The 27115-nt window shown below is 56.5% G+C and overlaps 1 protein-coding gene across 1 annotated transcript; it reads left to right on the top strand.

Moving 5' to 3' along the window:
* The first annotated feature begins 1704 nt into the window (after nt 1–1704).
* On the top strand, nt 1705–24907 carry ADAM33 (ADAM metallopeptidase domain 33). The gene is made up of 24 exons (XM_027455847.3): nt 1705–2162; nt 4705–4787; nt 9918–9994; nt 11766–11841; nt 12167–12243; nt 12405–12591; nt 12910–12975; nt 13089–13160; nt 13469–13635; nt 13748–13832; nt 14502–14644; nt 15793–15970; nt 16169–16258; nt 16487–16682; nt 17211–17319; nt 17773–17977; nt 18833–18910; nt 19729–19837; nt 20024–20174; nt 20842–20932; nt 21689–21934; nt 22262–22425; nt 22957–22974; nt 23758–24907. Exons 1-24 carry the CDS (start codon nt 2039–2041, stop codon nt 23807–23809), a joined length of 2844 nt encoding a protein of 947 aa, XP_027311648.2. The 5' UTR covers nt 1705–2038; the 3' UTR covers nt 23810–24907.
* Nucleotides 24908–27115: the final 2208 nt, after the last annotated feature.

Here is a 27115-nt window from a genome sequence, read left to right as displayed (position 1 = left end):
CTGCATGCCTGCGCACGAGGAGGCAAGTTTCTGTGGTATCCTACAGTCTTATTAACAGGACATTATGTGAAATTGGGTATGGGGAGCTCCTACAGTCTTATTAACGGGACATTATGTGAAACTGGGTATAGGGAAACAATTTTTTTTTCTTTTTTTTGGCCTATCTATCAAGGCATCGTGTAGAGCTGCTGTACTATGGTGCAGCTGTCCTGGCCCTGTGCAGATGGATCCGTGTCAGGCCAACAAGGAGGCGTTTGTGCTTACAGAGCAGTGGAAGAAGACCACAGGAGGGTTCTTGGGGTGTTCCTGAGCAGCCCTGTACCCGTGCACCTCATGGGGCTGCCTCAGCGAACCCTATAAATAACGAGAGCTGAACCCTATGAAGAATGAGAGCTGAGGAGGGCAGGAACGTGCTGAAAATAGATAGCGAGGGCTGTTCTCTGCCTCTCATGCCACGGCTGTGAGGGGTCCCCTGCCCCCACACAACACGTGCTGCTCTTGGCTGGGGCTGGGATACCAAAATCCCCCCTCGGCCTCAGCTGCTGGGCTGCGTGACCCAGCTGCGGCCTGGGCGGGTGCCCCCGCTTCTGCAGGCTTTTGGCAGCAGATATCGAGCGATCGGGGCTGGAGGCAGGGGGAAGGAGGCCAGTTCTGCTCCAAAAATCTCTTCACAAGCCCCTCAGGGTGGCCACCAGCCCCTGAGACCCCAAGCCCTGTGTAGGGCCGCAGGCCGAGGCTCTTGGCCTGGTGGCAAGCGGAGGTGCTTCTGCTGAAAATGAGAGATGCCAACGTGTAGTAATGGTGAAATCACATCCCTCACAGCATTTTGGGGGCACATGCCTCAGCAGAGAGTCATTCTGGACGTGCCAATGCCCGTCCCATCTGCCAGCAGCCAGCGGGGCCTTGTCTGCCATGGGACGGCTCCAGCCTCACACCGAGCGCTTGCTCCGTCCCCTCTTCCAGCCCTGGCCACCACCGGCTGCCATTTCTTAGATATTCACAGCTCCACACAGCCTCTACCCTCCAGCCTGTGCCCCTGATGCCTTTCTGGTGGCCAAAAACCTTGGAAAAATCTGGTCGGCTGCCAGGCTGCTGCTGCACAGCTGCTCTACCCGGCTGCCAGCGAGCTGCGGGCATGGGAGATGGCAGGGCAGTGCCTCTGGTTCTTGCACAGGTTTATATTTTTTGTCGTAGGTTTATTTTTTTGGCGTGGTTTTATTTTTTGCCATCCCTTCTGTCCCTCCCCCAGAGGGGCTGGGATCCGCACAGCCCCAGGGTGAGCTGCAGCAGGAGGTGCAGCTGCCCCCGTGCTGTGGCTTCAGCCAAGTTTATTATGATTATATTTTTATTATTAGGGTGGTACAACGCTATTATTAGGATGGTAACTACTGAATCCTTGGGCTGGCTCCCTAGCGGAGGAACTGAACTGGGTGGGGGTGACAGAGGGGAGCGCTGCGGTTTCGGGGCAGGAAGGGAAACGAGCGGCACCCGGTCCCGGTGCCGGCATCCCCTCTCGGTGCAAGAAGCAAAAAAACAACGGCCAGAAACGTAGCGAGGGGCCTCCCCTCCGCCTCGCCACGCCTGGAGGCACCGCCGGCCTGCTGGGGGTTCTTCTTCGCTTTAGCTGTCCCCTTTTCCTCGAGGTTTCTCCTTGGAGGAGCACCGGGGGGCTGCCGCCGTGGCTGCGGCGCGATGTCCCTGTTGCAGGGTGTGTGGGGAGGGGGGGATAAAGTTTGGGATCAGCCTTCGCCGCCCGTCTGGTTTTCATTAGTCAGCCCGGCTCGGCCAAGAACCACAGCATAAATAAAAGCGAACAATGCCAGCCCCCTCCCTGCAGCCGCCCCCATCTCGCCGCTCGGCCCCAGGATGCAGCCTGGGAAAAGGGGGCTCCGGCCACAACCGAGCAGGACAGGCCGGGGAGAGTGAATGGGGCTGGCGGGGGACAACGGGGCGGAGGGGAGGGGACCCGAGAGCATAAGAGGGAAGGCAGGGCCGGCGGCGGTGAGCAGAGGCAGTGACAGCCCCCGGCAGCGCGGGTATGGCGAGGCTGGCCCCCCGCAAGCCCCCTAAGCGCCGGGGCTTCGCCATCCTTTGGGGGGACCACGTCTTCCTTCTGGGGCTGCTGCTTTTCCCCGGGCAGGGGGGTGCTGCTGGGCCACGAGGTAAGGGAATAGGGTCGGGGGGTGGTGGTGGTGGTGGTGGTGGGGAGGGAGCAGCGTGCCCCAGTTTGGGGGTAGCGGGGTGAGGATGGGGGCACCCCACTTTGCATGGGGTCTGGCGGTGGTGGGCACGCATGGGGTGGTGGGGTTGGGGCTGCCACGGGGCAGAACATGGGGGCGGCTGTGGGTTGAGATTCCACCCCTTGACCCCACAGCCTTGCTTTTGAGCGTGTGTGGGGGTCCCCCCTTCAGAGACCCCCTTTCTGTGGGTCCCCCCGGCCCCCTCCCAGCGCTGTCCGGGCCGTGCCGATGCCTCTATATGGTCTGGTTGGGAGCTGAGGGCTGTGAGCAGCCACGGCCCCCGCGAGAGGAGGGGGGACAACGACACAGACCCCCCCTCAGGACATCCCTTTCTCCCCATCCCAAATTAGAGACCCCCTCAGCTCCCCCATAACTCTCCCAGCTCTGGATGGCTGCAACTCGAAGCAGAGCCCGGCTCGTGCCGCTGAGGCGTGTTTTGGGGTGAAACTCGGCCTTTTCTGCTTTTGTGAGGAAATCCGTTATTTTCCCCGAAGCTTTCAGTCATTTTTTTTTGAAACGGGTGTTTACTGAAAGCCTGTCTTTGCCGGTTTGGGTTCAGTCTCCTGTTGCCTCCATCCCTATTTTCTTTCCCCCCCCCACCCCGGGGAGATTGGGGCTTTCCTCAACATTTTCATGATGATTTTTAGGATGATTTTTCTCTTCTTTTTTATGATTATTTTTGAGCTTTGCTGGATTCTGTAGTGCTGTGGCCACCAAGTTTTCCAGCAGCTCTGAGCGAGCCCTGCTGCCGGGAGAGGAGCGGGGCGGGCCCTGGGAGCCAGAAATCCCCGTTTTGGTAAACTTTGGGCAAATCCCTGCTCGGAGCAGCCGACGGCACCGAAAGCATCCTGAGCACCCATGCTCCCGACGTGGTGTTCCCAAAAGGGCTGGGAACGAGCGTGTTTTCCAGGAAAAAATATAAAATAGCAGGGGGTGGGAACTCTCCCCCCCATGCTCTGCGCTTGGCTTTCTTTGAATTTCGAGTTTTAAGGCCCTATCTCAGGCTCCGGGGCTCTGCCAATCCCGGCAAAATCCCTCGTCAAAACAGCCAGCAGCTGAAGTTAATAACCAAAGGGGCTTTACGACGTGGCCCAGCCCCAAACCCCGCAGCACGGCCGCACGGATGCTCCCCCGACAGCGTGGGAGCAGGACGGGCCCCGCAGCCCCTTGCCGGCATCGGGACTTTTTTTTTTCCTCAGATATTTTCCCAAGCAGCCAAAAAAAAAAAATGAATTTGGCCCCCCGGGGGCTCCTTCCTCTTTGCCCGGAGGAAAAGTGGTTGCTTTATTTTTTTTCTTTTTCCTCTTTTATCGTAATGGGGAAGCAGCAAACTCGCACCGTGCCTCAGTTTCCCCATTTGTACGGCCACGGGGTTGGAGGCCCCGTTATCCTTTTTGGAGGAGGTGAGGAGAAGGGGGCCGGGAATGTGCCACCGCCTTATCTGTAGTTATTCCTGGAATCTGATTAAATGTTATATACATAATGAGAGCCGATTAAATGCCACCGTGTGATATCTCCAGGCTGGGCAGCTTTAAGTGCTCACTCTGCAGCTCCCACCCTACAACTTCATCTTTTCTTTTCTTTCCCCCCTCCTTTTTCTTTTTTTTTTTTTTCTTCGATAACATCATCTTTTCTTCAATCCCAATCTCCCTGGATAGTTGCAGGGGGAACCAAAACAAGCGTAGAAAAATTCTAAAGCCCCGGGCCCTGTTATTCCACTCCCTTAATAAATAACTTTGCCCTTGGCTGGGGAAGGTTACGAGATCCCAAGCTTTCACTGACAACATTTGGCTTGGCAAGGTGGCCTGGTGCTTGACATTTTTGCTAGACCTCATCCCCTCTCAGCAGTGTCTTCAGCAGTGGATTTTATTTTCTTTTATTTATTTTTTTTCCCCGTTGTTTTCCAGGCTTAAGCCAGGAGAAGCTGCTGGGTCTGCTGCAATCAAATGCAGCCACGTTGTTTATGAAAAAAAAAAATAAAATAATAAATCTTCGAAAGCCTGCCTGGCTCCAGGCGAGCCAAGGAATGGCTCGTGCTGCTCTGCCCGGGGGGAGCTGGGATGGCTCGGGCAAACCCGTGCCCTGCTGCAGCTCCTTCGGCAGCTGTGGGATCGAGCAGAAGGCAATGGCTCGATTTCTGGGTGACCAGACCAAATTTCCTCATCCTAATAATAGCTTAAGGATAAGTTAAAAAAGAAAAAATCCAATTCTGGGGTTTTGGGAGCAGGTGGGAAGCACCGGTTTGGGGCTGGGAGAGAGGGGATGCTCCAGGAGCCAGGTTAGGGCAGCAGGGTAGGTGCTGGCATGGGGACAGGGTGATCCAAGCCCCAAAAACCCCAAAGAGGTGCCCTGGCTGTCGCCACAGCCCCTCATCTCTTTGCATGGCTGCTGAGAAGCTCCATCTGTGGGGACTTGTGGGATCCCTCTCTCCATCCACATGCTCACCAACTCTTCTCTCCCCCAGGCCCGGCGTCCCATGGGGAGCGGGTGACCCCACACTGGCTCCTGGGGGGCCGCACCCGGCGAGCTGTCAGCATGGACGAGCAGGTGAGGACCGAGACGGCTCCTGTGCCCCACACCGTGCTGTCAGAGCAGGATCAGGTCCTGTGGGACTGAGGCTTTGTGGTACGGGGGCACCGAGTTTGTAGGGCCCCGGGTGTGGGGTGCCCAGCACCGCATCCTGGTGGCTGCTGCAGCTCCCCCAGGAGGAGCCCCCCAAGCTCTGGGCAGCCTGTGCCAGGGCTCCGGCACCCCTGAGGGGCAGGGGGAGCCTCTGGGGCTCTGCATTTAGAAGGATTTAATCCCTTCCCAGCAGAGCGAGCACCCACGGGGGTCACTGCAGGAAACCGCTGCGGTTTGGGGCCGCGCAGCCTCATTGCTGACGAGGTTCGGTGCCGGGAAGTGGCCTCCGCTGGGGGCACGGCGGTGAAGCCACCTGAGATGTCTCCCCAGGACACCTCCGGGCTGATACTTTCTCTCTCGGGGGATTTGGCAGCAGCTGCCCGGAATCGTTTTTCTCCCCAGAGCTGAAATAGCCTGCGGTGTGCCCGGCCCCGTCGCCTCGGGGACCTTGTGGTCACCCTACAAAAACGTCACCTCCCTCTCTGCTCCATGGCAGCCCCAGCCGTGGGGTTATATTTAGGCTGGATGAGGGGCACCCGAGAGGCAGGCTTTTTATTTATACCCTTCCTAGCAGCCCCGCTGCCCAAAATCACATCGGGCAAGTGCTGATAGCAGGGTGCAGGCGCATCCCGGTGGCTTTTGGGTTTGGGACGGCCACCAAAAGGCCAAGGGGTGGCTGGGCAGGTCCTGGAGCTTCCTGGCATCCTCTGTGCCTCCGCCAGCTCCAGACAGCCAAAACAAGGAGGCTGCTGTTTGGAGGGGCTGCGAGGAGGGGGGAGAAGCAGACAAAGGGGGCGAGCAGCGGGCTCCTGCTTCCACATCGAGACCCGAAGCGTCGCCAAGGGTCCTCTCCCATCCCACCCTTTGCCCCCAGCCTGTTGCCGAGTGCTTATTTATAGGATAAATTTAATCCAGCCCCCTTCTGCTCCCCACTCCGTGTCTCCTGCCCTCCAGCAAAGACGCTGGAAATAATCGTGGCCACGGCTTCCCGGTGCACAAAGGGGCTGCTTGTCCGCGGCACGCTCCTGCCTGGCCTGAGGCCATGGGGAGGAAGAGGAGGAGGAGGAGGAGGAGGAGGAGGAGGAGATGCTGGGGGCAGCGTGTAGGAGCGAGGAGGGATTTTATGGCCAGGCTCGTGGGCTGGGATGGGTTGCGTTGGGTGGATGTGGGTGGAAAAGGCTGGAGGTGGGAGCTCAGCCGGGCTGTGCACACCCTTCAAAGTTGTCCCCAAGGTGTTGGGACGCCGGGCTCGGTCCCTCTGATGCTCTGCCATGAACCACATCCGCTGCTCGAGTGGGAAATGACGGCTTGGAGCGGGTTGGATGAGTGGGGTGACCCATGCCATGTCCCCGTGCCACCCCGGGAAGCACCCTTGGGGGTGGTGGTGTCTCTTTTTGGGGTGGAGGAGGACAAGGAGCTGCCGGTGGCCCTGGTGGCCCCATCGTGTGCGGGCTGGCACGGCACTGGACCCGGCCTCCTATTGTTGGGGCTGAATTCCCCGCGGGCTCGCGGCTCCCGGCACACATGGAAGCGATTTCGGAGAGGCCAGGGAGGAGGTCGTGGGGACCCTGATTGCAAACAGCTCCCTCGTCACTGGCTTGGGGTGGGATCCTGTCCCCTGTCCCCACCAAGCTGCATCCGGGCAGACCCCCCTGACCTTCCTCCGTCCCCCTCCTGGATGGGAAGACCTGCAGAAGGATGTGTTGTGGAGCATCCTCCCACCCACGGCTGGGTCCCTGGAGCAGCCAGCATCCCCCTGTCCTGCAGGAGGGAACTTTCTGTCCCCTTTTTCGTGCTGTTCAGCATCCTGACGGCTCAGGACCGCCCCCAGGAAGCATCACCAGGGCCGGGCAGGAGGAGGAAGGGAGGAGCAGGGAGTTGCCCTAACCCCAACCCAAACCCTGCCCTGCTGCAGGTGCTGTCAGCCGGCTTCTGCAATCTGTTTCCTGCAGGGAAGCCCTTTTCCCTTTGTGTGGCAGGGCACAGACCGAGCTTCTGGGCCAAATTTGCTTTGAAACGATCCCAAATCCTCCCTCTGCACCCGGGGTTCTCCTGCTTCCATGGAGCTCTTTGACCCCAGGGTGCTTTTCCAAGCAGCATCTGGACCATAGGCTTGCCCTGGGGGTCTCAGATCTTTATGCTGGTGTTCATTTAGCTGAGGACGAGGCGATGCAGTCCCGGTGATCCCACACAGGTTTGGGTGATGGGAAGCTCCAGGAACCCAAACTTTGCTGCTCGGCTCCAGCTCCTCCTGAGCCTGGCGGGGCTGCGATGCTCCAGCTGGGAGCTCAGCTGCAAAAATCATCACCGCAGCCTCTGCGGAGCAACCGAGAGCGTCCATCCCCTGTGGTGGGGTGGGAAACCCATCTTCCATCCCTCCTCTTCGCATCCAGGCTCGCACGGGACCTCAGGGCTCGTGGGACCTCCCCAAGCTGACCCCAGGCTGAGCTCCGATGTTTCCAGCAGCGCCCGGCCGAGGATGCGCCCAGGAGCCCCGGGGAGACAAAGATCTGCTTTCCCCTGGAACAATAACACAATCTCCTTGGCCTCAGCCCCTCTGCAAAAAAAAAAACAAAAAACACGGCTGTGGTTTTTCTGATCAGCAGATTGGAAAAGAAAACCGGAGCTGAGCTCTGCCCCGCGGGCTCCTGGCCAGGGCGGATTCATCCCGGCTGCTCCGCGCAGCCCCCGCTGGGACCGGCTCTGCTGCGATGTGCTGGAGAGGGGCCACGGCTCCTGCAGCCCCTGGAGGGTTTTAGGGCATCTTTTGGGGTTGGAGGAGAAAGGCAGTGGGGTTTGGGTTAGGATGGAGCTGGGATGGTGCTGGAACCAGGATGGTGCTGGAGCCAGGGTGGTGCTGGAGCCCAGGACTGTGCTGATTCTGCCCCTTGCTGGCCACAACCAGCACGTCTCAGGGACTCAATTTAGGTTCAGGGCAAAATTATCAACGCTTAATTAATGCAATTAACGTCATAACCATTCCTGGCCTCAGAGCTGGGCTCTCTGGCTCCTGCCTGCCATGGGAGCTGCACGCTCGCTCCTCTCCCGTCCTTCCCATCCTGATATTTATTTCCGCAGGGTTTTTGTCCCCCCCAGGATCAGCTCCTGCTGCCTCCCCACGTAATCCCCAACCATGGGGGAAACTGAGGCACGGGGAGAGGGAGACCTTGGGATGCAGCCCTGTGTAGGGTCCAAGCACCAACCCCATTAGGATGAATTTATTTTCCAGCCTTCAGTGGTGTGACAGAGCGTGCACGGGGGGGGCTGCAGGCGTCGGTGCGATCCTGCTCGCCCTCGTGTCCCTTTAACTGGGAGCAAGCCCTGAAGTCGAGCCTGGGAGTAATTGCTGGGGAATTTAAAGCGGGTGAAACAAGCTGGGACTGGGAAGGAGGAGGAGGAAGAGGAGGAGGAGGAGGAGATGGGTGCGGGGAGAGGGATCGGGTTGGGAGCAACAGGCTTGAAATACGGGAGGGCCGGGGAGGCGGAGGAAGGGGGGTGGAAAGCAGGGAAATCGCAAGAAAAATGTAGAGACCATGTTTGGCCAGAGAGCGATGTTTGTATAAGATTCGTGTTCTAAAAATACATATTCGACCAGTGGTGGAGCAGAAAGAGGAGCCTTCAGCCCCGGCTTCTCCTCCTCCTCTTCCTCCTCCTCCTCCTCCTGCGCCGCTCAGGGCCCCTCGCCCACCAAGGGGCTGGTGGGGAGCGCACGGCCTGGCCTCTCGTTGTTCCTTGCTGGTTTTGTGGCTTTTTTTTTTTTTTTCCCCTCGAAGCCCTGCGTCTGGTCTCCTTTTTTGGAGCTGGGAAGATGCCGTGCGAGGCGTCGGGGTTGGGGCTCGGCCATCACGGCTCCATCCCCGCGTCCCCGTGCTGCCATGGGATGGGATGGGGTGAGCAGCCCCTCGGCATCCTCACTGCTTGTTGGCACGGGCTCAGCCCTGCTTGGGGACAGGAGAACCCCACGGGAGCTGCTTAATTGGGGTGCTCAGCTTGGGGTGGGCCTGAAGGGAAAAAAAACACATCCCTGCACCCCAAAATGCTCGGTGCTGTCCCCAGAGGGCATCCCCAACGCTGTGGGGCTGGAGGTCTCCGGTGTCCCCCCCTGGTGCCTGGGGTGCATGAAGAGCAATGCCCCTCTGGATTTAGGGACGGGCCAGCAGGAGATTTTGGGATCTGATTTATCCCAGTTTGGGAATCACCCAGCTTCGCCCCCACCCCTTCACATTCCTGGTGACAAAGCCATGATGCTGCGAGCACTGCCGGGATGGCTCCGTCCTCCCCCATTTCTCTCCCCAGCTGGGAAAACCTCAGCAGCAGCCCTGCTTGGGGAGCTGGAGGGATCAGCACGGGTCGGGAGGGACCCAGGGGTGGGGGACAAACCCTTTGGGGTGCTGGGTTTGGATGCTTTTAGGGGATGTCTGATTTGGGGAGGTGAATCTTGATGCCACCCCCACCTGCGCCCCAGCTTTGTGCTCTCTCCTGTGTCCCCATAACCAAGTGCCACCCGCAACCAGTGCCACCCGCTGCCACCACCCCGGCGGTGTGACATCCCCCCAAAAAAAACAGGAGACGGAGATTCAAGCTCTGTCAAGTGGCACCAGGGATGATTTTCATGTCCCTGGAGCTGGGACAGGGATTTGGGGACATGGGTGCATCCCGGCACGTGCAAACCGAGCGCACTGGCGTGGATCCATGAGCATGGTGATGAAACCAGTTCCCGTTTTCAAAGCGAGGGATTGAGTAAAACCTCGGGCATCCTGAGGAAGCTGAGTCAGACGCTTCCTCCCACCGCCCCCGGGTGTCTGTAGGGCCATGGGTCCCCATTCCCGGGGCTGTTCCTATTCATCTCCTTGGCACCGCAGTGGTGCAGCTGCCAACACCCCCTGGTCCCAGCTCCAGGACCTCTCATCCCTGCGTCCCCACTGATGCCCACCCCTGTCCTGCTGCTCCCTGCTCTGTTTTGCAGTAGGTCCTACAATAACACATGCAGGTGCACACCCTCCTGGCAGCACCTAACCCCTTCCTGACCCCATTTCTCTTTTTCTTTCCCTGCAGGAGCCGGCGCCGGCGCGGGCAGAGGTGGCCGTGATGGCCGAGGGCAGAGAGCTCATCCTGGTGCTGGAGAGAAACGAGTAAGTGTCGGGGCTGTGGGGAAGGGGCCGTGGGTGTCCCTGCTATGGGACCACCCAAATTGGGATTACCCGTGGCTTTTCTGCTTCATGGGACAGGTCACGGTGGTTTCCTGCTGGCCGTGGCCAACTCAGCGCCGCAGGATGCTGGGTTAGGGCTGAAAAGCTTTTTTCCTGTGACTCAGCCCCGTGTCATGGCAGGAACGGGCTGGGCAGTGCCACGGTGCAGGGCAGAGCGTGGGTGAAGGATGGAGATGGTCCTACAGCCCTTCCAGGGGGGCTTTGGGGGCATTTGGGAAGCTCTGCTGCTCTTGCCTTGGATCAGCCAAGCACGGAGAACCTCAGGGTGTTTGTGCTGTTGTATTTTCGGCTCTCTCCTGGTGCTGGGTGGCTCTGAGGTGTCACGCAGGTCCAGCTTCTGCTTCTGCTTTTTGCCAGCTGGGGTTGCAAACTAATTTGCACCGCCCAGCCTGCTTCCTAGCTGTTGCAGCGGGCCCAGAAATGTTTTTTTGTTTCTTCTCACGACCCAAATTCTGGCTCTGGAAGAGAGCAGGGAGAGCTGAGCCCCTTCACACGGAGGTGGCACCGAGTTTGCTGTCTTGTGCCAGCTCTGCCAGCCCGTGGGCCAGCCAGGCTTTGCTAGACCCCAAATCTTTGGGGTCTAACTGGGGGTCTGCTCAACCCTCCCAGCTCCCCCTGTCCCCAGGCACCTCACGGAGGCTTTCACATCTCCAGCGTCCTCAGCTGACCCATCCTTGTCCCCATCCCTGTCCCCATCCCTGTCCCTGTTCCAGGACCCAGTCCGAGTTCCCGTCTGGTTCCCCTGCTAGACTGGAGCTACTGGTGCCAGGCGCCTGCTCGCAGGGACGTGGGTGCCAGGAGCGTGCCCGCAGCAGCATTTTTGGAACCGAAGCAGATACAAAAAACAATCCAAGAGACAGGGAAGGGGGGGCCCGATGCCGCTCCGGGGCTGGCCGCTGGCTGCGTTTTCTCCTCCTGCAAGAGCAAAATCACGGGGAAGGGACCCAGAACCCCAACCCCAAAGGGCCAGCAGGTGAAGCCAACCCCTCATGGTCCTCCTGCGGGCAGCAGGGTGCCCATCACCCTGATGTCTGGGCTGCCTTTCGCCTTCTCTGCCGCCGATCCCCCCGTGCGCAGGCGCGTGGGACGCGGGCTGAGCTCTGGCTCTTCTCGCCTGGAGGCAGGAAGCAATTTGTCAGCGTGGGGCCGGGGTGCGAGACGGCTGGCAGCTGCGGGGAGCAGGGTGAAGGCAGGGCCCTGCAGAGCAGCCTGTTTTTTTTTTTTATTTCACCAGTATTTTTGGTTTTTGGTGAGGTGCTGGCGCGGGGGCGCATCGGAAGCAGCGCCACGAGTGACGTGCCCGAGGCCAGATGGGGTGGCTGTGTTGGAGACCCCAAACCTGGCATGCTCTGGGGCTGGACCCTAATTATAGGGCTGACCCTGTTTTTTTTCCAGGCTGGGCATTGCCCCTTGGGGACTTTGGATGCTGCTGCTTCACTGGGTTGGGGCAAGGGGAGACGCTTCCCCCATGCCCAGGACCCCGAGCAGGATGGGCAGCCCCATCCTTGTGAACCTGGGGACTTCAGAAAGGGGCCAGAGGCTGTGGTTCACCTCCCCTGCACATCTCCTGGGGCTGGGCGGCGGTGGGACCTCCCTGTCCCTTTGGTCCCCGTGTCCTCGCTGGCCATGGGCCCCAAAATGGGCAGCAGGTCCCCATTGCAGGGTTTTCCTCATCGCTCTGCTCTCTCTGCAGGCTGCTGGCACCGGGTTACACCGAGACACACTACACCACGGACGGGCAGCCCGTGACGGTGGCTCCCAACCACACGGTGGGTGCCAGGGATGGGTGTCCCTCGTCTTAAAATAAGGGGGACAATGGTTTTGGGGTGTCCCAGAGCCTCAGCTTCACCACAAGGATCCCCAGTGTCCCTTTCCAACGATGTGTCCCCCACGTTGGGGGACTGTCCATGTTCCAGGCTGGACCTCCAGAGCTGGCAGCATCCTGGCTCCATCCATCCCCGCGTCCAGAAGGATGCTGGTTGTGAAATGCAAAGCGGGCAGCTTATTTTTTTTGGGATGAATACATGGGATTTATGGCCGGCCAGCTCTGCGTGGTGGCTTCTAACCGAGCTCTCCGTCCCCTCTCTCTCCCAGGACCACTGCTACTACCACGGGCACGTGCGGGGCTACAGGAACTCCTGGCTCGTCCTCAGCACCTGCTCAGGAATACGGTATGGAGCCTGCAGGGGAGTTTGGGGGCTGCTGAAGGGGGGATTTTGGGGCTGCTCTGCAGGGACCCTGCTCTGATGACCCCTGCGAGCATCGTGGATGCTCCTGCGAGCTCTGCGGGGCTGATTTTCCATCATCTTGTCCTGCTGCTCTCCATATCCAGGGGCTTGATTGTGGTGAGCAGCAATGACAGCTACTACCTGCACCCCCTGGGGACCCCCGAGCCGGGCCAGCACGTCATCCTGCGAGCAGAGCACCTCCCCATCGCAGGGGGCACCTGCGCCCACGGCGATGACTTGGGGAGCACCGTGGGTGCCATCGCCCGGCTCTTCAGGCCGCTGGAGCGCCGGGTAAAGCCAGCCCCGGGTCCTTCGTGTGCCTCTGTGCCCTCCCTAAATGTCTGCTGCTGCCCCGGGTGGGCGGCTCAGGGGGTCTCAGCGTGGGCAGGAGACCCCAAAGAGAGTCTGGGATGTGGGGTGGGGTTGGTGTTGTGTTGGGTGGGATGGGATAAGGGGGGACATGGGGAGGTTGTGCTGTAACAGCCCAAATTGGCCTCGTTTCCCCTCCCAGCTGTCTGTCCTGAGAGGCTCTGCGGTGTCTGGGGAGCCCACGAGCCCCCCGGGCTGCCCACCCCTTTGCTCCTCCGAACCTTGCTGTCTGCTTTGCAGGCAAAGAGAGATGCCTGGAGGACCATGAAGTACATGGAGCTCTTCATCGTGGCTGACAACACGCTGGTGAGTGCCACTGGGGGCAGAAACGTGGTCCCCTGCAGAAAAAACAGGAGCCCGCTCTGTTCCCTGCCCTGCTCCTGCTCTGCTGACCTTCCTCCATCCCCACCTCTTCGCAGTTCAGGAACCAGAACCTCAACCTGGGCCTCACCAAGCAGCGAATCGTGGAGATTGCAAACTACGTGGACAAGGTAACGCCGGTCCCCTGTCACCACCGCTGCTGTTCCCAGCACGTGGGAAGCACCTGGGCTCGGGGCCAGCCTTTTGGGGACCTTCGGGGACTGTCCCCATGTTGCTGGTTCTGGGAATTTAGGTAATTAGGCGATCATGGTGGAAAAATGCATTGGGACACGCCGTGATGGTGGCAGCTGAGGGAGCTGACTGGCTCCTTTTGGGAAAAGCGTGTCCCCAAGCCCCCCAGCGGATGGAAATCAAGGAGATGACAGCGAGGGGAGGCACGTGGTGAGAGCTTGTCCCCTCCAGCCCTGTCCCCCTGCAGTTTTACAGGTCGCTGAACATCAAGGTGGCCCTGATCGGCCTGGAGGTGTGGACGGAGCGGGACCAGTGCACCGTGACCAGCGACGCCAACGCCACGCTCTGGTCCTTCCTGCAGTGGAAGAAGGCGCTGAGGGCGCGCAAGAAGCACGACAACGCCCAGCTGCTGACGTGAGAGCCCTCCCGGCCCGGCCCGAGCCCTCTGAAAGGGCTAATTGCTAATTGCTCTGCCTGGAGGAACTAATTACCCTTCCGCTCTCCTTTCCGGTGGGCGTCCGAGCAGCGGGACGACGTTCAGGGGGACGACCATCGGCATGGCCCCGCTGGAGGGGATGTGCAGCGCGGACAACTCCGGGGGTGTCAGCATGGTAAGGGGGCACAGGGGACCTGCTACTCCTCCTGGCCTTGGGGACTACCTCCCCATCCTGTTTTTTTGGGGTTAGAGGGGCAGGCTTGGTCTTGGGATGCAGCCTGAGGGCAGCCAACGATGCTGGTGGCCTCTCAGATGTTGGTCTCCTGTCCCCACTGCAGTGGGCAGCAGCCTTGGGGTCTTCTGTGTTGCTTCAGCCCCTTATCTTGAGTACCCCCTGCTTGTTCTGGTTTTGCAGGGTCATCTCCCACCCCATAAACCTCTCATGCCTCTCCCTGCGGGGTGACGGTGGTCCTGGTGACCCTGTGGTCCCGGTGACCCTATGGTCCTGGTGACCCTGTGGTCCCTGGTTAAGGCTGGCAGCATAGTGCACGAGGTTTCTGACTTTTGGGACATGCCCTCCAAGGCCTCAGCTTTTCAGCAGTCATCTTTTCAGCAGTCATCTTTTTTTTTCAGCAGTCATCTTTTCAGCAGTCATCTTTTCAGCAGTCATCTTTTCAGCAGCCCCAAATCTTTCCCTCGCTGGGCTTCCAGGAGACCAAACCCCACCTCTTCCATGGGCCCTCCTCGCGTGGCACCCAGCTGCGGTCCCAGGGCTGCTGCAGGTCCCTCTCGGGGACCTTGTGGGCCACCCCCAAAACTGACCCATCCCCCTTTCCCCCTGCAGGACCACTCGGAGCACCCCATCGGAGCCGCTGCCACCATGGCCCACGAGATCGGCCACAACTTTGGCATGAGCCACGACAACCAGGGCTGCTGCGTGGAGGCCACCCCGGAGCAGGGCGGCTGCGTGATGGCAGCGGCCACCGGGTAAGAGGGTGGCCGGGATGGGTACAGGGACACAGGGACACAAGGATAGGGACAGGACATGGCCACGAGCCTCCCAGCAAGCTGTGGATGGTGTTTGCAGCTGGGCAGCCTGGCCACATCTCCCTCTGACGTTTTTTACTTCTTTATTTTTTTTTTTCCTGAAATATTTTCCCCCCACACGTGCACAAAGTACATCTTTGCCTGTCCCTATTTGCATGTTCATGTAGCAGTTTATGGGTTTATTTACTCGTTCACCCAACCGTAACTTGCAGGGACTTATTGTTTTTTTCTAGCAGATCTTGAGATTTTCCCCAGACTTCACAACCTCCTCAGAAAAGGCCACGTTTCATGTCAGAAACGAGATATGCTCATAGGAAAGCAATTGTTTTTCAGCAATATGAGGAAATGAAAACAGCACCGAAAGAGAGGGCAGGAGCTGTGCTCCTCTGCTTCCTCTTTCTCAGGGCATCACCCCGAAAAACCCCTCAAAACGTGTGCAAAATTCTGGAAGGGCCCTTCTCAGAGCTTCTGTAGGAAACCACCGGTTCCTGTCCAGCTCCTTGAGGGACAGGCCAGCTGGGTGTTAGAGAACTGGCCATACAAGTAGTGGCTCCTGATTTTATTCTATTTATTTTTGCTGCTCAGGTCTTGCAAATGATTCATTTTCATTATTATTTTTTTTAATTATTATTTTTCTTTATTTATTTTTGCCTGGGCACTGCACGCAGAGACCCACCTTATGGGTAGGGTCAGGGTGCCCATGGTGTCCCCCGTGCAGAGGACCTAAGACCTCCTATCTCCAGGAGATTTCTTGCTGGAGATCCATTCCTCCAGGGGCTGCACCGAGCAGCTCTGCTTGCCCAGTCCAACCCACTCCTGAAAACATTTGGGTCCAGTTTTCCAAATATTTGGGTCCTGAGCTGTCGGTGTCCGGTGCTTGGTTGTTGGGGTGCTGAGCGGTGCGGGTTGGGGTGGGAGATGGAGGTTTTGGTGCACCCGCCTGGTTGGTGCTGCTGCAGCTGCTGCTCCTGGAAGGGTTTGTGCCAGTTTGCCCGTGTCCTTATTTCCCAGCTCTGACTGTGGTTTTCCACCTTCTCCTGGCCCCGACCGCCCCGGTTCCCACCCCTCCCCATCTGTCCCCTGCGCAGCCACCCCTTCCCGCGCGTCTTCAGCTCCTGCAGCAAGAGGCAGCTGGAGAACTACTTCCAGAAGGGAGGAGGCATGTGTCTCTTCAACCTGCCCGACACCAAGGACCTGGTGGTGGGCCGCAAGTGTGGCAACGGCTTTCTGGAGGACGGAGAGGACTGTGACTGCGGGGAGGTGGAGGTACGGGGCCGGGTGTGCCGCACCGATCCTCTCCACATGGCACGGAGAGGGGTCTTCCCGAGGGGCTTGGGTGGTCCCAAAGGGGCTGAGGCCCAAGGGTGGTGCTTTGAGGGGTGGAGAAGGGGCCGAGAGCAGCGATGGGAAGGGGAGGGGTGGGCTCAGTCCCCGTGGTGATGCTGTCTCCATCTCCCCACGCAGGAGTGCACCAACCCCTGCTGCAACGCGCACAACTGCACGCTGAAGATGGGGGCCCAGTGTGCCCACGGCGACTGCTGCCAGAACTGCAGGGTAACCCCCTCTTTTTATCATCCCCCTAATCCCTCCCTGGACCACGCAGTGAGATATGGCCCCCGTGGGACCATGCTCTGCACCAGGATCAACCCTCCTGGTGCCAAGCGAGGTGGCTTGTGCCTAAATGTGCATAAATTTATGTCCTCGGGGGTGTCTCTGATGCTAAAAAAAAAAGTCCCGTTTACTTCTTTTGGGTGCTGATGCTTCTCTCTCCTCCCGCGGCAGCTGAAGGTGGCTGGGACGACCTGCAGGGAGGCAGCAGGATCCTGCGACCTCCCCGAATACTGCACGGGTGCCTCTCCCTACTGCCCGGCCAACGTGTACCTGCTGGATGGCTCGTCCTGCGCCTACGGCGAGGCGTACTGCAACAACGGCATGTGCATGACCCACCACCAGCAGTGTGTCCAGCTCTGGGGGCCAGGTGAGTCCCAGTCCTGCCTCCAGGGGCATCCTCAGATGGTGGCCAGATGCTTTGGGATTTTGCTCTCTCCGTGTGGCCACAGGCTGCTTATAGCTCATATAGATATATCCTGTGCATGTCCCCATGCTTTTTATGGCCCTTACACCAACTAGAGCTACACCCTGCCCCTGAGCACGCTGCGGTGCCCACCCCAGACACCCCATTTACACCCACACCCCCCCCACTCCCAGCCCAGGCACCTCCCAACTCCCTGTCCCCTTTCACACATTGGCACTGCCACCCCCAGCAGCAGGCACAGAGGGGACAAAATCCACCCCTCCAGGGCCAACATCCTCTGCAGGACCCCAACACAAAGCGGGGTTCATCCCTCCTGTGCTGTCCCTCACCCAACACCCCAGCAGCCCCGCCAGGAGAAATCCCCAACATGTTTTCTCCACGAGCATCCAGCCGCTGGTCCTGATCCTGGGGTTTCTCCCTGCTGGCTGCTTTCCCCATCCTGCTGCCTACGAGACCTTCCCCCTACCACAGGTGCGTGGCCAGCCCCGGATGCCTGTTTCCAGGACGTGAACATGGCTGGCAACACCTACGGCAACTGCGGCAAGGACAGCCAAGGGCGCTACGTCAAGTGCGACAAGAGGTGGGTGCCCCATGGTCCCATCGCCCACCCCAAAATGGGGCTGGCAGGGATCTCCAATATCACCTCTTAATATCTGTGGTTTGAGTCTCAGAAGCCACCAGGTCCTTCCTGGGCTTGGTCCCCATCACTGCTGGGAGGTTGTGGTACTGTGTGCCACCTTCCTGCCCAGCCTGAGGGGAAAACCAAGGAGAGCATCTGCAGGAGAGGTCATTTAGGGAGTGTGAGCTCTCCAGTATTCCCCGTTAGACCAGTGGTCTTACTGGGAAACCCCTGCCTGTTCCCTCCAGCACCTCTGCTGTCCTTGATTTATCCAAGCCCTTTCTGAGCCTCTCCCATGACCATAAATTCAGAGGGAGGTGAGCCAGCAGGGAAAGGACACTGGGGCAGCAGGGATAGGGCAGCCAGTCCCCTGCTCCTCCTCCTGCCTTCATCTCGGCTGTGCCCTGCTCCTAGGGATGCCATGTGTGGCAAGATCCAGTGCCAGAGCTCGGCGAAGAAGCCCCAGGGGACCAACACGGTCTCCATCGACACCACCATCCGCTTCAACGGGCGGGAGGTGAAGTGCCGGGGCACCTACATGTACACGGCGAAGGACGACGAGGAAGACCTCTCTGACCCCGGGCTGGTGATGACGGGGACGAAATGTGGGGATGGGATGGTGAGTGGCTCGTCCTAGGGCTGGGGTCTCCTGCAGGAGATAGCTCCGTGGCTCTTGTCCCACTGTGGATGCTCTCCACGTGGTAGCAAGTCCAATTTACCCATTTTCCTCAACATTTCCAGATATTTCCCTGATGACATCTTAGCTGTGGCATTTCTAGACATCGCCTGATGCTTGTGCATAGGCCACCAAGCCCTCCTCAATTTGATTTCATCTTAATTTACCCGTTTAATGAAAAACAGAGTGACAATAGCAGGGTCTGCCTGCCCCAGGACTTGCTGGAAGAGGCTTCCTCCTATGAACAAACATTTTCCCCCAGGAAAGCTGTTAGGAATGGAGGTATCTACTTGGATAGATACAAATAAATGCTGCTAACTGAGCGTGTCTCCTCCACAGCCCCTGCATCTCCACGTACTTCTCAGAGGCTCAGTTCAGCTGGGGATGGGCTGGGAGCAGGGATATGTGCCAGACTGGGCTGGCTGGGCAGATACAAGCTCTGCTGTTTGATATTTTCCTAGTGAAATTTTCTTCCCAGTTTGGGTTGAAAGCCAAAATGTTGATGTTTTCGTGAGAAAGAACGGACGTTTTTGAAAACCTGCCTTTTGGGGTGGATGGGAAATGCGTTCTCCGGAAGGTGGGTGTCAGTGGAGGTAACCTGTACGGGACAGAAGAGGGCAGAGGATTTCTGGGCTGTGCTGAAAACCAGAGTGAAATGCATTGACCTGGGACAGCGTGACTTAACCAACTGGCTTTTTCCAAAGTTCAATGTCCTTCCAGAATCATATCTGTGAAGCCAAACATCGCTGTCCTGCCTCTCAGGCCTTTCCTAACCTTTTCTTCTCGTCTCTCTTTTAGGTTTGCAAAGACCGCCGGTGCCAGAATGCCTCCCTTTTTGAGCTGGAGAAGTGTGTTTCCCAGTGCAATGGCCATGGGGTGAGTTTCTCGGACCTACAGCAGGTTCCTGAGATGAGCTCAGATCCTTAGGCAAAACCAAGCTGTGTCCCACAGGGACGAGCCTTGCAACACAGCTTTTGCTTTTTGTAATGCTCACATCCACGTCAGCTGCAGGTGAGACAGAGCTGAGGTCTTTGCTTCTCTGTGTCCAAGTTAGAGGGAGAAGAGCATTCCTGATGTAACGACCATCTGCAAAATTTGGATCAGGGTCCGGCTTGAACTGGAGAGCGTTCAGAGCTCAGAGCAGGTGCCTGTTCCCTCTGAGAACAAAGCAATGGACAGAAACACAACTGGGACTGCAGAAATGCAGGGAAATGGTTCAGTGAATAGAAAAAAACACTATTGCCCAAAGCTTAAAGGCCACAAAGATTTGATCCCTGCAGATGGGGACTCCCTAGGCCATGGCTTTGTCAGATAAGGAGATAACAAACAGCACTGCTGGGTTATGCAGAAAAAGGTGATAGGTGCAACACCCAGCGCTCAGCATTGTTGAGGTTTGGATTCTCACCTTCAGAAATGCTGTGGGTTAGTGGGACATACCCCAAGGGAAGATGTTTAGCAAACTTTTAGCCTAACACAAAGTATTAAGGCCATTGGTGTGAAGACTGAAGCTGTAAGATGCCTGCCTGCAAGGTTTCTGCAAAGAGCAGGGATAAAACACGCCAGCAAGAAAACATCTCCTTATCTTGTGATCGCAGATTTGAGTCCAATATAGCCACGATCCAAGTGATGTCCCGGGTGGAATATTAATTTCCACGTGTCCCTGGTGGTCTCCAGCCCTCCTTCTCTCCCTGCAGGTCTGCAACAGCAACAAGAACTGCCACTGCAACGCTGGCTGGGCTCCCCCCTACTGCGAGAAGCCAGGCTTGGGTGGCAGCGTGGACAGCGGCCCCGTGCAGCATGACAGTGAGTCCTAGAGTCACAAAATCATTTTCTGGAGGTGTGGTGATGCAGCAGTGATGTCTCAAGCCCGTGTGGCTGGGAGCCTTTGCATCAAGCAGAGCCATGCTCTGGATTTAGCCCCAGCCACAGCAAACCTGGAGGCTGCCAGCCCTCCCAGCCCCGTTCTCACCCTTGTGCTTTCCCTAACAGATCATGAAGCCATCTTAATAACTCTTCTGCTCATCTTCCTGCTCTTCCTCCCGGCCCTGGTGACGGGCATCTACTTCTGGTACCGGCGGGAGAACTCGCTCCTGAATAAATGGATCAAGGAGATGAGGAGGAGGAGCCAGGAGACGTACGAGTGGGTGATACATCCTAAATTCTCTCTCTTGAGGACCCAGTGGGACCCTGAAACTTTCTTTTCTTGCCCCTGGCAGCAGCCAGCCTGGTAGGAACAGTTGTGGGGGAGCAGGGAGAGCATAGGACTTGCTTCAGAGTGGTATGAGACCTCCCTTGTGATACAAGGAGCTCCTCCTGGGGACAACCTGAGGCTTTCAGCTCTCACCTGAGCAGAGGGCAGGAACGATCCCATGGACAGGGTGACCCTAGAGAGTGATGATGAAGGTGGCCTGGTACGGAGCAGCCTCCTTGCCATCTTCTCCTAGCAGGCTGCAAGAGCGGGAAGGGCTCTAAATGAGCACAGAATTTAAATATTCATTATTTCCTCTCCCAGTATAGGCACCTGCCCTTCCACGTCAGAGCTCCTGCAAGCATTTTGAGATAAAAAACCCAGAGCCAGACAAGCACCTTCTTTTATATTTCTAGTGACTTCAGAAATGCCACCATCCCCTCATTATCTCAAGACTGACTTTTGTCCCTGCTTGGCCAGCCCTGCAAAACATTTCCCTGTCTATTTGTGGAGGCAGGACGTGGCTGAAGTGCAGCATTTTGGGAGGCAGAAGACTCTTTATTGCAAGGATGGTTGTTTTATTTTGCCCTCTGTGATTTACTTTTGTCATCCTGGGCAGGAACACAGCCTTTGGTCGGAAGGCAACCAGTGGCCACTCCAAAGCTGCTTTCACCATGCGGGACGTTTCCACCTCCAGCTACACTAACACAGTAAGTAATGACTCAGCTTTAATTTCTGTTTTGTTTTCCTCCTTGGTCCTGCTACTTGTGGCTGATCACATCTCCCTCTAGTAACAGGGCCAGCTCCATGCTGGTTTTGCACGTTATTTTGGGATGAGCCCTTGGGCAGTACAAAACATCCCTGCTAAAAGTGACTCTTTTGAGCTTTGTCCACCTAAAAAACCTTGGTGTCTCTGCAGGGATTTGCCCCATCGCCGTGGCAAAGCCTGGCAGGGGCTCTGAGGTCCTGCTGGTGGCTTTTGCATCTCTGTTGGCCTTGCGGTGGGTAAACCCAAGGCAGAATTTCGGAAGAGTGATGGTGGTTTTGAGCCTGGCCACGGGATGTGAGAGCAGGGCAGAATAGACGATATCTCTCATCTCTAATTCGTTCTGGTGGAAACCTGAGATGAATTCCCCAGAGCTGGCCCTGCTCCAGGTCTCCTGAGCCCGGCACCTTTCTCCTCCCTGCGTGCTCTCTTGTGGTTAGCGAGGAGTAAACGTGCTCAGCTTTTGGGTGGGATGGTGAAAAGTCTGTGCCAGAGAGAGGAATAAAAATTCTGTTCATGTTGAGGGCATTTATATGGGTTATAGGGCATATAGGGTATATACAGGTTATATGTTTGTATAGGGTATAGATGGGGAGGGCTGTGACTCCCCAGCACCCAGACCTTGTGGGGCCATCTGCTTTTCGGCACCCAGAAAAATGCACCTGAGGGTTTCCCCCATCACCTTTTCTCATCCCCGCAGGCATTGCGGGCTGCGTTCCCTCCCAAACCCAGCGCTCACCACCCCGGCCCCCAGCCTGTCAACATCGTCCACCCGCTTCGTCCCCCGCCTCACTCCGTCCCCCCACGCCCGAGGGACCCCAAACCTGCCAGGCCACCTCTGCCAGCCAGCAAATCGCCCACGGTCCCCACCAAAACCGTCGTCTCCCAAGCTAAGCTGCCTCCTCCGAAGAAACCTCTTCCCTGCAGCCCCGTGAGGACCCCGCTGGTGAGTGTGGCTGAGTTTCCTGCTGGATTCGTACAAATTCCTCATTTTGGGCTGCCTGGGGCTCTGTAGGGTTGGGAACCATTAAGGAGCTGTCTTGCCACCCTAAGAAATGAATCTGTTGCAATGGTGAAGAAAGCTCAGCAGAGGATGGGAATATTTTAGGGTAGTTTGGGTACTGTTGGTTTATGCTCTGAAGCCTCTCAGCTCTACAGCAAGACAGAGTTGGTTGCAGGAGGCCACCTGAGGCTCCTCTAAGGATCTCTTGTGGTTTGGAGGGTTGTAGGATGCCACTGGAGGCTCCTCTAAGGGTCTTCTTTGTGATCCCAGGTCGGCCCAAAGCACCAACCGCCTCGTCGGCCGCTGCCTGGAAGTCCTCTTCTGGCCAAAGAGCTGCCTCCTGCACACGGACAGACCCTGCTGGTCATGGTCCCTCCTACCAACTTCAAGGCATCGGGCACAAGCACCACGAGCCACTCTACGAGGCCGTCCAAGTAAGTTGGGAGAAGAGGAGCTGAGCTACCTCCCTCCACAGCTGGGGTTCTGCAAGAGGCAGCCACAGCCGGGGGGTCTCGTGGGTCATGCTTCTGTGGGACACCCCAAATGTGCTGTGGGCTGCTCCTTGTGCCCTCATCTGCAGCAGGACCTCAGGTGTGTGGCTTTGTGCCTGGCCTGAACCTGCAGGGTATGGCCAGTGGTGGCCAAGGTTGGGATTTTGGGTCCTTACGCTGTTGGGTTTTTGTAGGGTTTGGATGAATTAAGGGAGATGCCAGCCTCTGGTGGGTGCCCCATCCCTGGAAGTGTTTAAGGCCAGGCTGGATGGGGCGTTGAGCAACCTGAGGTGTCCCTGCCCATGTCAGGGGGGTTGGAATTAGATGATTTTTAAGATCCCTTCCCAACCCAACCCATTCTGTGAGGTATGAGTGCATGTGGCTGCCCATCCTCAAGCACAGAGGGGGCTGCTGGTTTGCTGCTGGGATCCAGGGATGGACAGTGATGCTCTCTTTCATCTTTCCTCCCTACAGGCCGATGCCACCTCAAAGGTGAGTCACAAACACCTCCCAGTTTGGAGCTGGGAGATTCAGCCTCGGTCTTTTACAGTGTCACAGCTAAAGAAATCCTTTCAGCTCGTGCTATACTGCTAAATCCTCAGGAAAAAGGGTCTGTGGATGTTTTTGCATCCCCTCCTGCTAGCCAGGCTTACCCGGCCATAGAACTAAGGCACTACACTGAACTGAAGCTGACCCTCGTCCCCAGATGGTCTAATTACTGCTCTGCCTTAAACTATTTCAGGCTCTTACGCCTTTGTAGTTGTGACCTCAAGGAGGCTGAGTATGCCCCAAAATTTCCTGGTGTAACTCAATCCCTCCAATTTGTCCCTTCTGCCCATTCTCTGGTCTGAAATGAGAAAAAATTTGGCACACCCCTGCAGCCAGACCTGGCTCCCTTCCCAGATAAGGTGGCTGTGGCCTTGCTGCCCGCTGGGAGCAGTCCCTGGCCGTACTCTTCTTAAACGGTGTCAGACAGGGTTGATTTTGAGGACCAGATGTGCTGTGGAGCTGGATGTACCCATGTCCTGGTCCCAAATCATTACTGGTCACCACCAATACGTAAGGGAGGGAAATGCTCTCCTTCCTGGTTGGGTTATGGGACAAATACTCTCCAGCTGGGATGTAGGGTCCATACTGGGATGGCTGGTTTGGGGACATCTCTGGTAGTGCACAAACCTCTGAGCTGAGGAAGGCTGGCTGTGGTGGGGGTGGAGGATGCGTGGTCTCTCTGCACCCTAATGAGTCGTCTCCTTTCCCTTTTTTTTCTTGCTTTAGGCCAGTCCCAGCCATCAAAGTCCAATCCACCTCCTTCCCCTCGAAGAAGTGACAAACCAAGGACACCTTAAGCCCATCCTCCCTGAGCTGGCTCTCCTGATTTGCACTGCTGCTGGCGACAGGGGTCTTTTATTCCTCTCTTGTTTTATTATTATTATTTTTTTTGATACCAGAGGACTATTTTTATAAGACAGAACAAGGACTCAGCACACAAACTGTGGTGGCAGGGGGAGGAGAGGGGAAAATTGGCACCGTGGTACAACGAAGGGTTGCGGTGGGCTGGTGGTGGGGGTTACCACGATGGGACCTCCACCACAGCTCTGGGGATCGCCTCCTTGCCAGGTTCCCCCCCAGCTCGAATTCTTCCTGACATTGCACACGAGCTGGGTCGGGGTGCCCTGGGGGTCCATCCAACACCGAAGCAAGATAGATGCTGACGACGGTGGCAGCTCAAGCTGTGTAATATCCTCCTAGCTACCTCCTCCTTCTCCTCCGGGCCTGGTGACATCCCCTGCCACCCGCTGCCACCAGAGTTCAATGCTGGGCGTTGTCTCCGGGGAGACTTTTGCCTTCAGAGAAGAGTGCTTTCCAGTTCGGACCGTGCCATACACCGCTGGGACACGGCCACGAAGGCTCCAAATTCTCCAGCTCCTCCAAAAAAAAACCCCAGTGACGATCCCGAGGCCGTGCCTGGAAGGAGAAGCCACCTGAGAAACGTTTTCAATGCCTGCGGCGCTGGTGGCGGCTGGCCACCATGGTGCTTTCGAGGGGCTCGGGAGCCCTTCAAACACGTCGCAGGCCCTGAAAGTGGCTCTGTGAGCTGCTATCACTGCTGTCCCCAAGGGGATGGAGCCACGAGCCAGGAACGCGAGCAGGAAGGCCTCCTGCCTGAAGGCCTCGGCCGAGCCGTTGCATTTCTCTGTGCCTCAGTTCCCCCCCCCCCCGTCGGTAACACGGGGTGGGGGTTGTTGATATACCTACCTCACAGGGGTGTTGTGAGGTTTAGCAAACCGGTGTCTCGACAGGGCTTTCACAATCCTCAGACGAAAGGTGCTGTTGACCCCGCACAGGACCGCTCCGTGCCGCTTCCCCCCTTGACTTGACGCGCGGCTGTCAGGGTGTGAAACGAGAACCATGCCTTTGTACAGCGCCACGGCTCCTCCGCCTGCTTTCTGCCTCAAAATGTCCCCGACCCCTCAGACACCAAGCTCCGGGGCACAAATGGGTACCCCTGGAGCCCCTCTGTCATTAAGCCCGGGACCGGCTGTGTGTGACACATCAGCTACCCGGGGTTAGAGCCCATCGGACCCGGGACAAGGCTTTTTGAGATGTGTCCGACCAACGTCAGGGTTATCTGGGGTGTGGGATCAGGGACAGCCCTCAGGAACTGTCCTGGTGTTTCATTAACCCCAATACTGCAGAAGGGGCTGCTAATTGCAGGCTGTGCTTAAGGCCACTTTAACCTAAGCTGTCCATGCTCGTGTTTTGGGGTTTTGCTTTTTATTTTATTTTATTTTATTTTATTTTATTTTATTTTATTTTATTTTATTTTATTTTATTTGCATTTAGTTTATTTATTTATTTTACATTTATTTTATTTTTTATTTTTATTTTATGCTTATTTTATTTCTAAATTATTTTATTTTATTTTACATTAATTTTATTTTTTATTTCTTTTCTTTTTCTCTTCTCTTCTCTTCTCTTCTCTTCTCTTCTCTTCTCTTCTCTTCTCTTCTCTTCTCTTCTCTTCTCTTCTCTTCTCTTCTCTTCTCTTCTCTTCTCTTCTCTTCTCTTCTCTTCTCCATTTAGTTTATTTATTCATTTTACATTTATTTGTTAGTTTTAACATTTTATTTATTTATTTCACAATATTTTTATTTTATGTTTTATTTTTGTTTTATTTCTAAATTATTTTATTTTATTTTATTTTATTTTATTTTATTTTATTTTATTTTATTTTATTTTATTTTTATTTTATTTTATATTTTTTTTCTTTTTTCTTTTTCTTTTTATTTTATTATTTTAATTTTTGAAGTATTTACTCTTGCTCACAGCTCTTCCCTGAGGCATCTCCAGTACCTCCACATCTTTCTCCCTCGGTGGATACCCAGGCAGGCTGTAGGATCCAGCAGCTCCCCTAACTCATAACAAATCACAACATCACAGGAATATTTAGCCTGAAAGGGACCTCTTGAGGTCATTCTCAGCTCTCCTCCAGAGGTTAAATGACCAGATCCCTAAACCTGCCCAAGGTCCTATTCTTTTCTGTGAAATCCCAAAAACTTTGGCATGGCCAGGCTCGAAGGAGACCCTACAGGAGTGCTGGAGAGGGGAAACCCTTGTCTTGTTCTGTCCTCCTGATGGTGTTAGCAGCTTTAAACACCTGGAGAGGGTTTGGGGAAATCACTGCAATGACAAAGGGGTTGGAAAACATTTCCCTAACTATTCAGACATTTAGCTTAATAAGTGAGGGATGCCAATGCTGCTGTCAAAACCCACCTTACATTGGGGTGGGCGCTTTATGGCTCGAGTTCTGGTTGGAGTCACTCCTGCAGGGGGGGTTTTGGGGTGCTGAGCCGACACCAGATGGCAGCAGATGACCAGAAATCTGCTCAGCCTTTCTCTGAAGCTCTCTGAGATGTTCCAGGGATGGGTGCCTGGAGAGCAGCTTTGCTCCTGGCATCTTCCCTCCCCAGCCATCCTCTGCGAACCCATTAAAAGCAAGTGCTGGGCCTCTGCTGGCTTACTGAGCCCGAAGTCCATCCAAGTGGGGCTTTCCCCTTAATTTTTTTTGCTGCAAGTTTGGGTCCCTTCAGAAAGTGACAGCGAAACGAGAGCTGAAAAACCACAGCCCTTTCCCTCTGCCACTTCCTAATGATGCTCTTCATCTGCCTGGGGAGGGGAAGGGTCCCACCACGGTGGTCCTGGCTCAGTCATTTCACCTTCATCATCTTGGGAAGCTGGAGGCTCACCCCAGATTTGGTGCTGGATTATCCAACTAATATGTGATGTTCATCCCTGCGCGCACTTGGAGCCCAGCATCACAGTGAAAAACCTGCTTTAGCATCTTTTGGTGGGCTGCCAATCCATCCCGCGTTGACCTGGATATCTCCTGGGGTACAGGATGGGCCCTCCCCATGGGTCTGTCTAGTCTGGTATTTGATTTCCAGCAGCAACCAGACCCAGGCATCTCAGAAGAGAGGTGGAGCAAAGCCCAGCTGCTTTCAGGTTTTACCCTGATCCCTGGTGGAGCCTGGAGTCAGCGCTGACCTGGCAGAGCTGCCCTTACGTTCCTCAATCTGCCCGTGATGGAGAGCCTAGGGAGCATCTTTCTGCATCTTCTTCCCAGTGGTGCAAA

The sequence above is a fragment of the Anas platyrhynchos genome, chromosome 4 (assembly GCF_047663525.1).
Source record: "Anas platyrhynchos isolate ZD024472 breed Pekin duck chromosome 4, IASCAAS_PekinDuck_T2T, whole genome shotgun sequence".
Lineage (NCBI taxonomy): Eukaryota > Metazoa > Chordata > Aves > Anseriformes > Anatidae > Anas > Anas platyrhynchos.
Note: the sequence above shows the minus strand (reverse complement) of the source record. Positions and strands in the feature narration are given on the sequence as shown.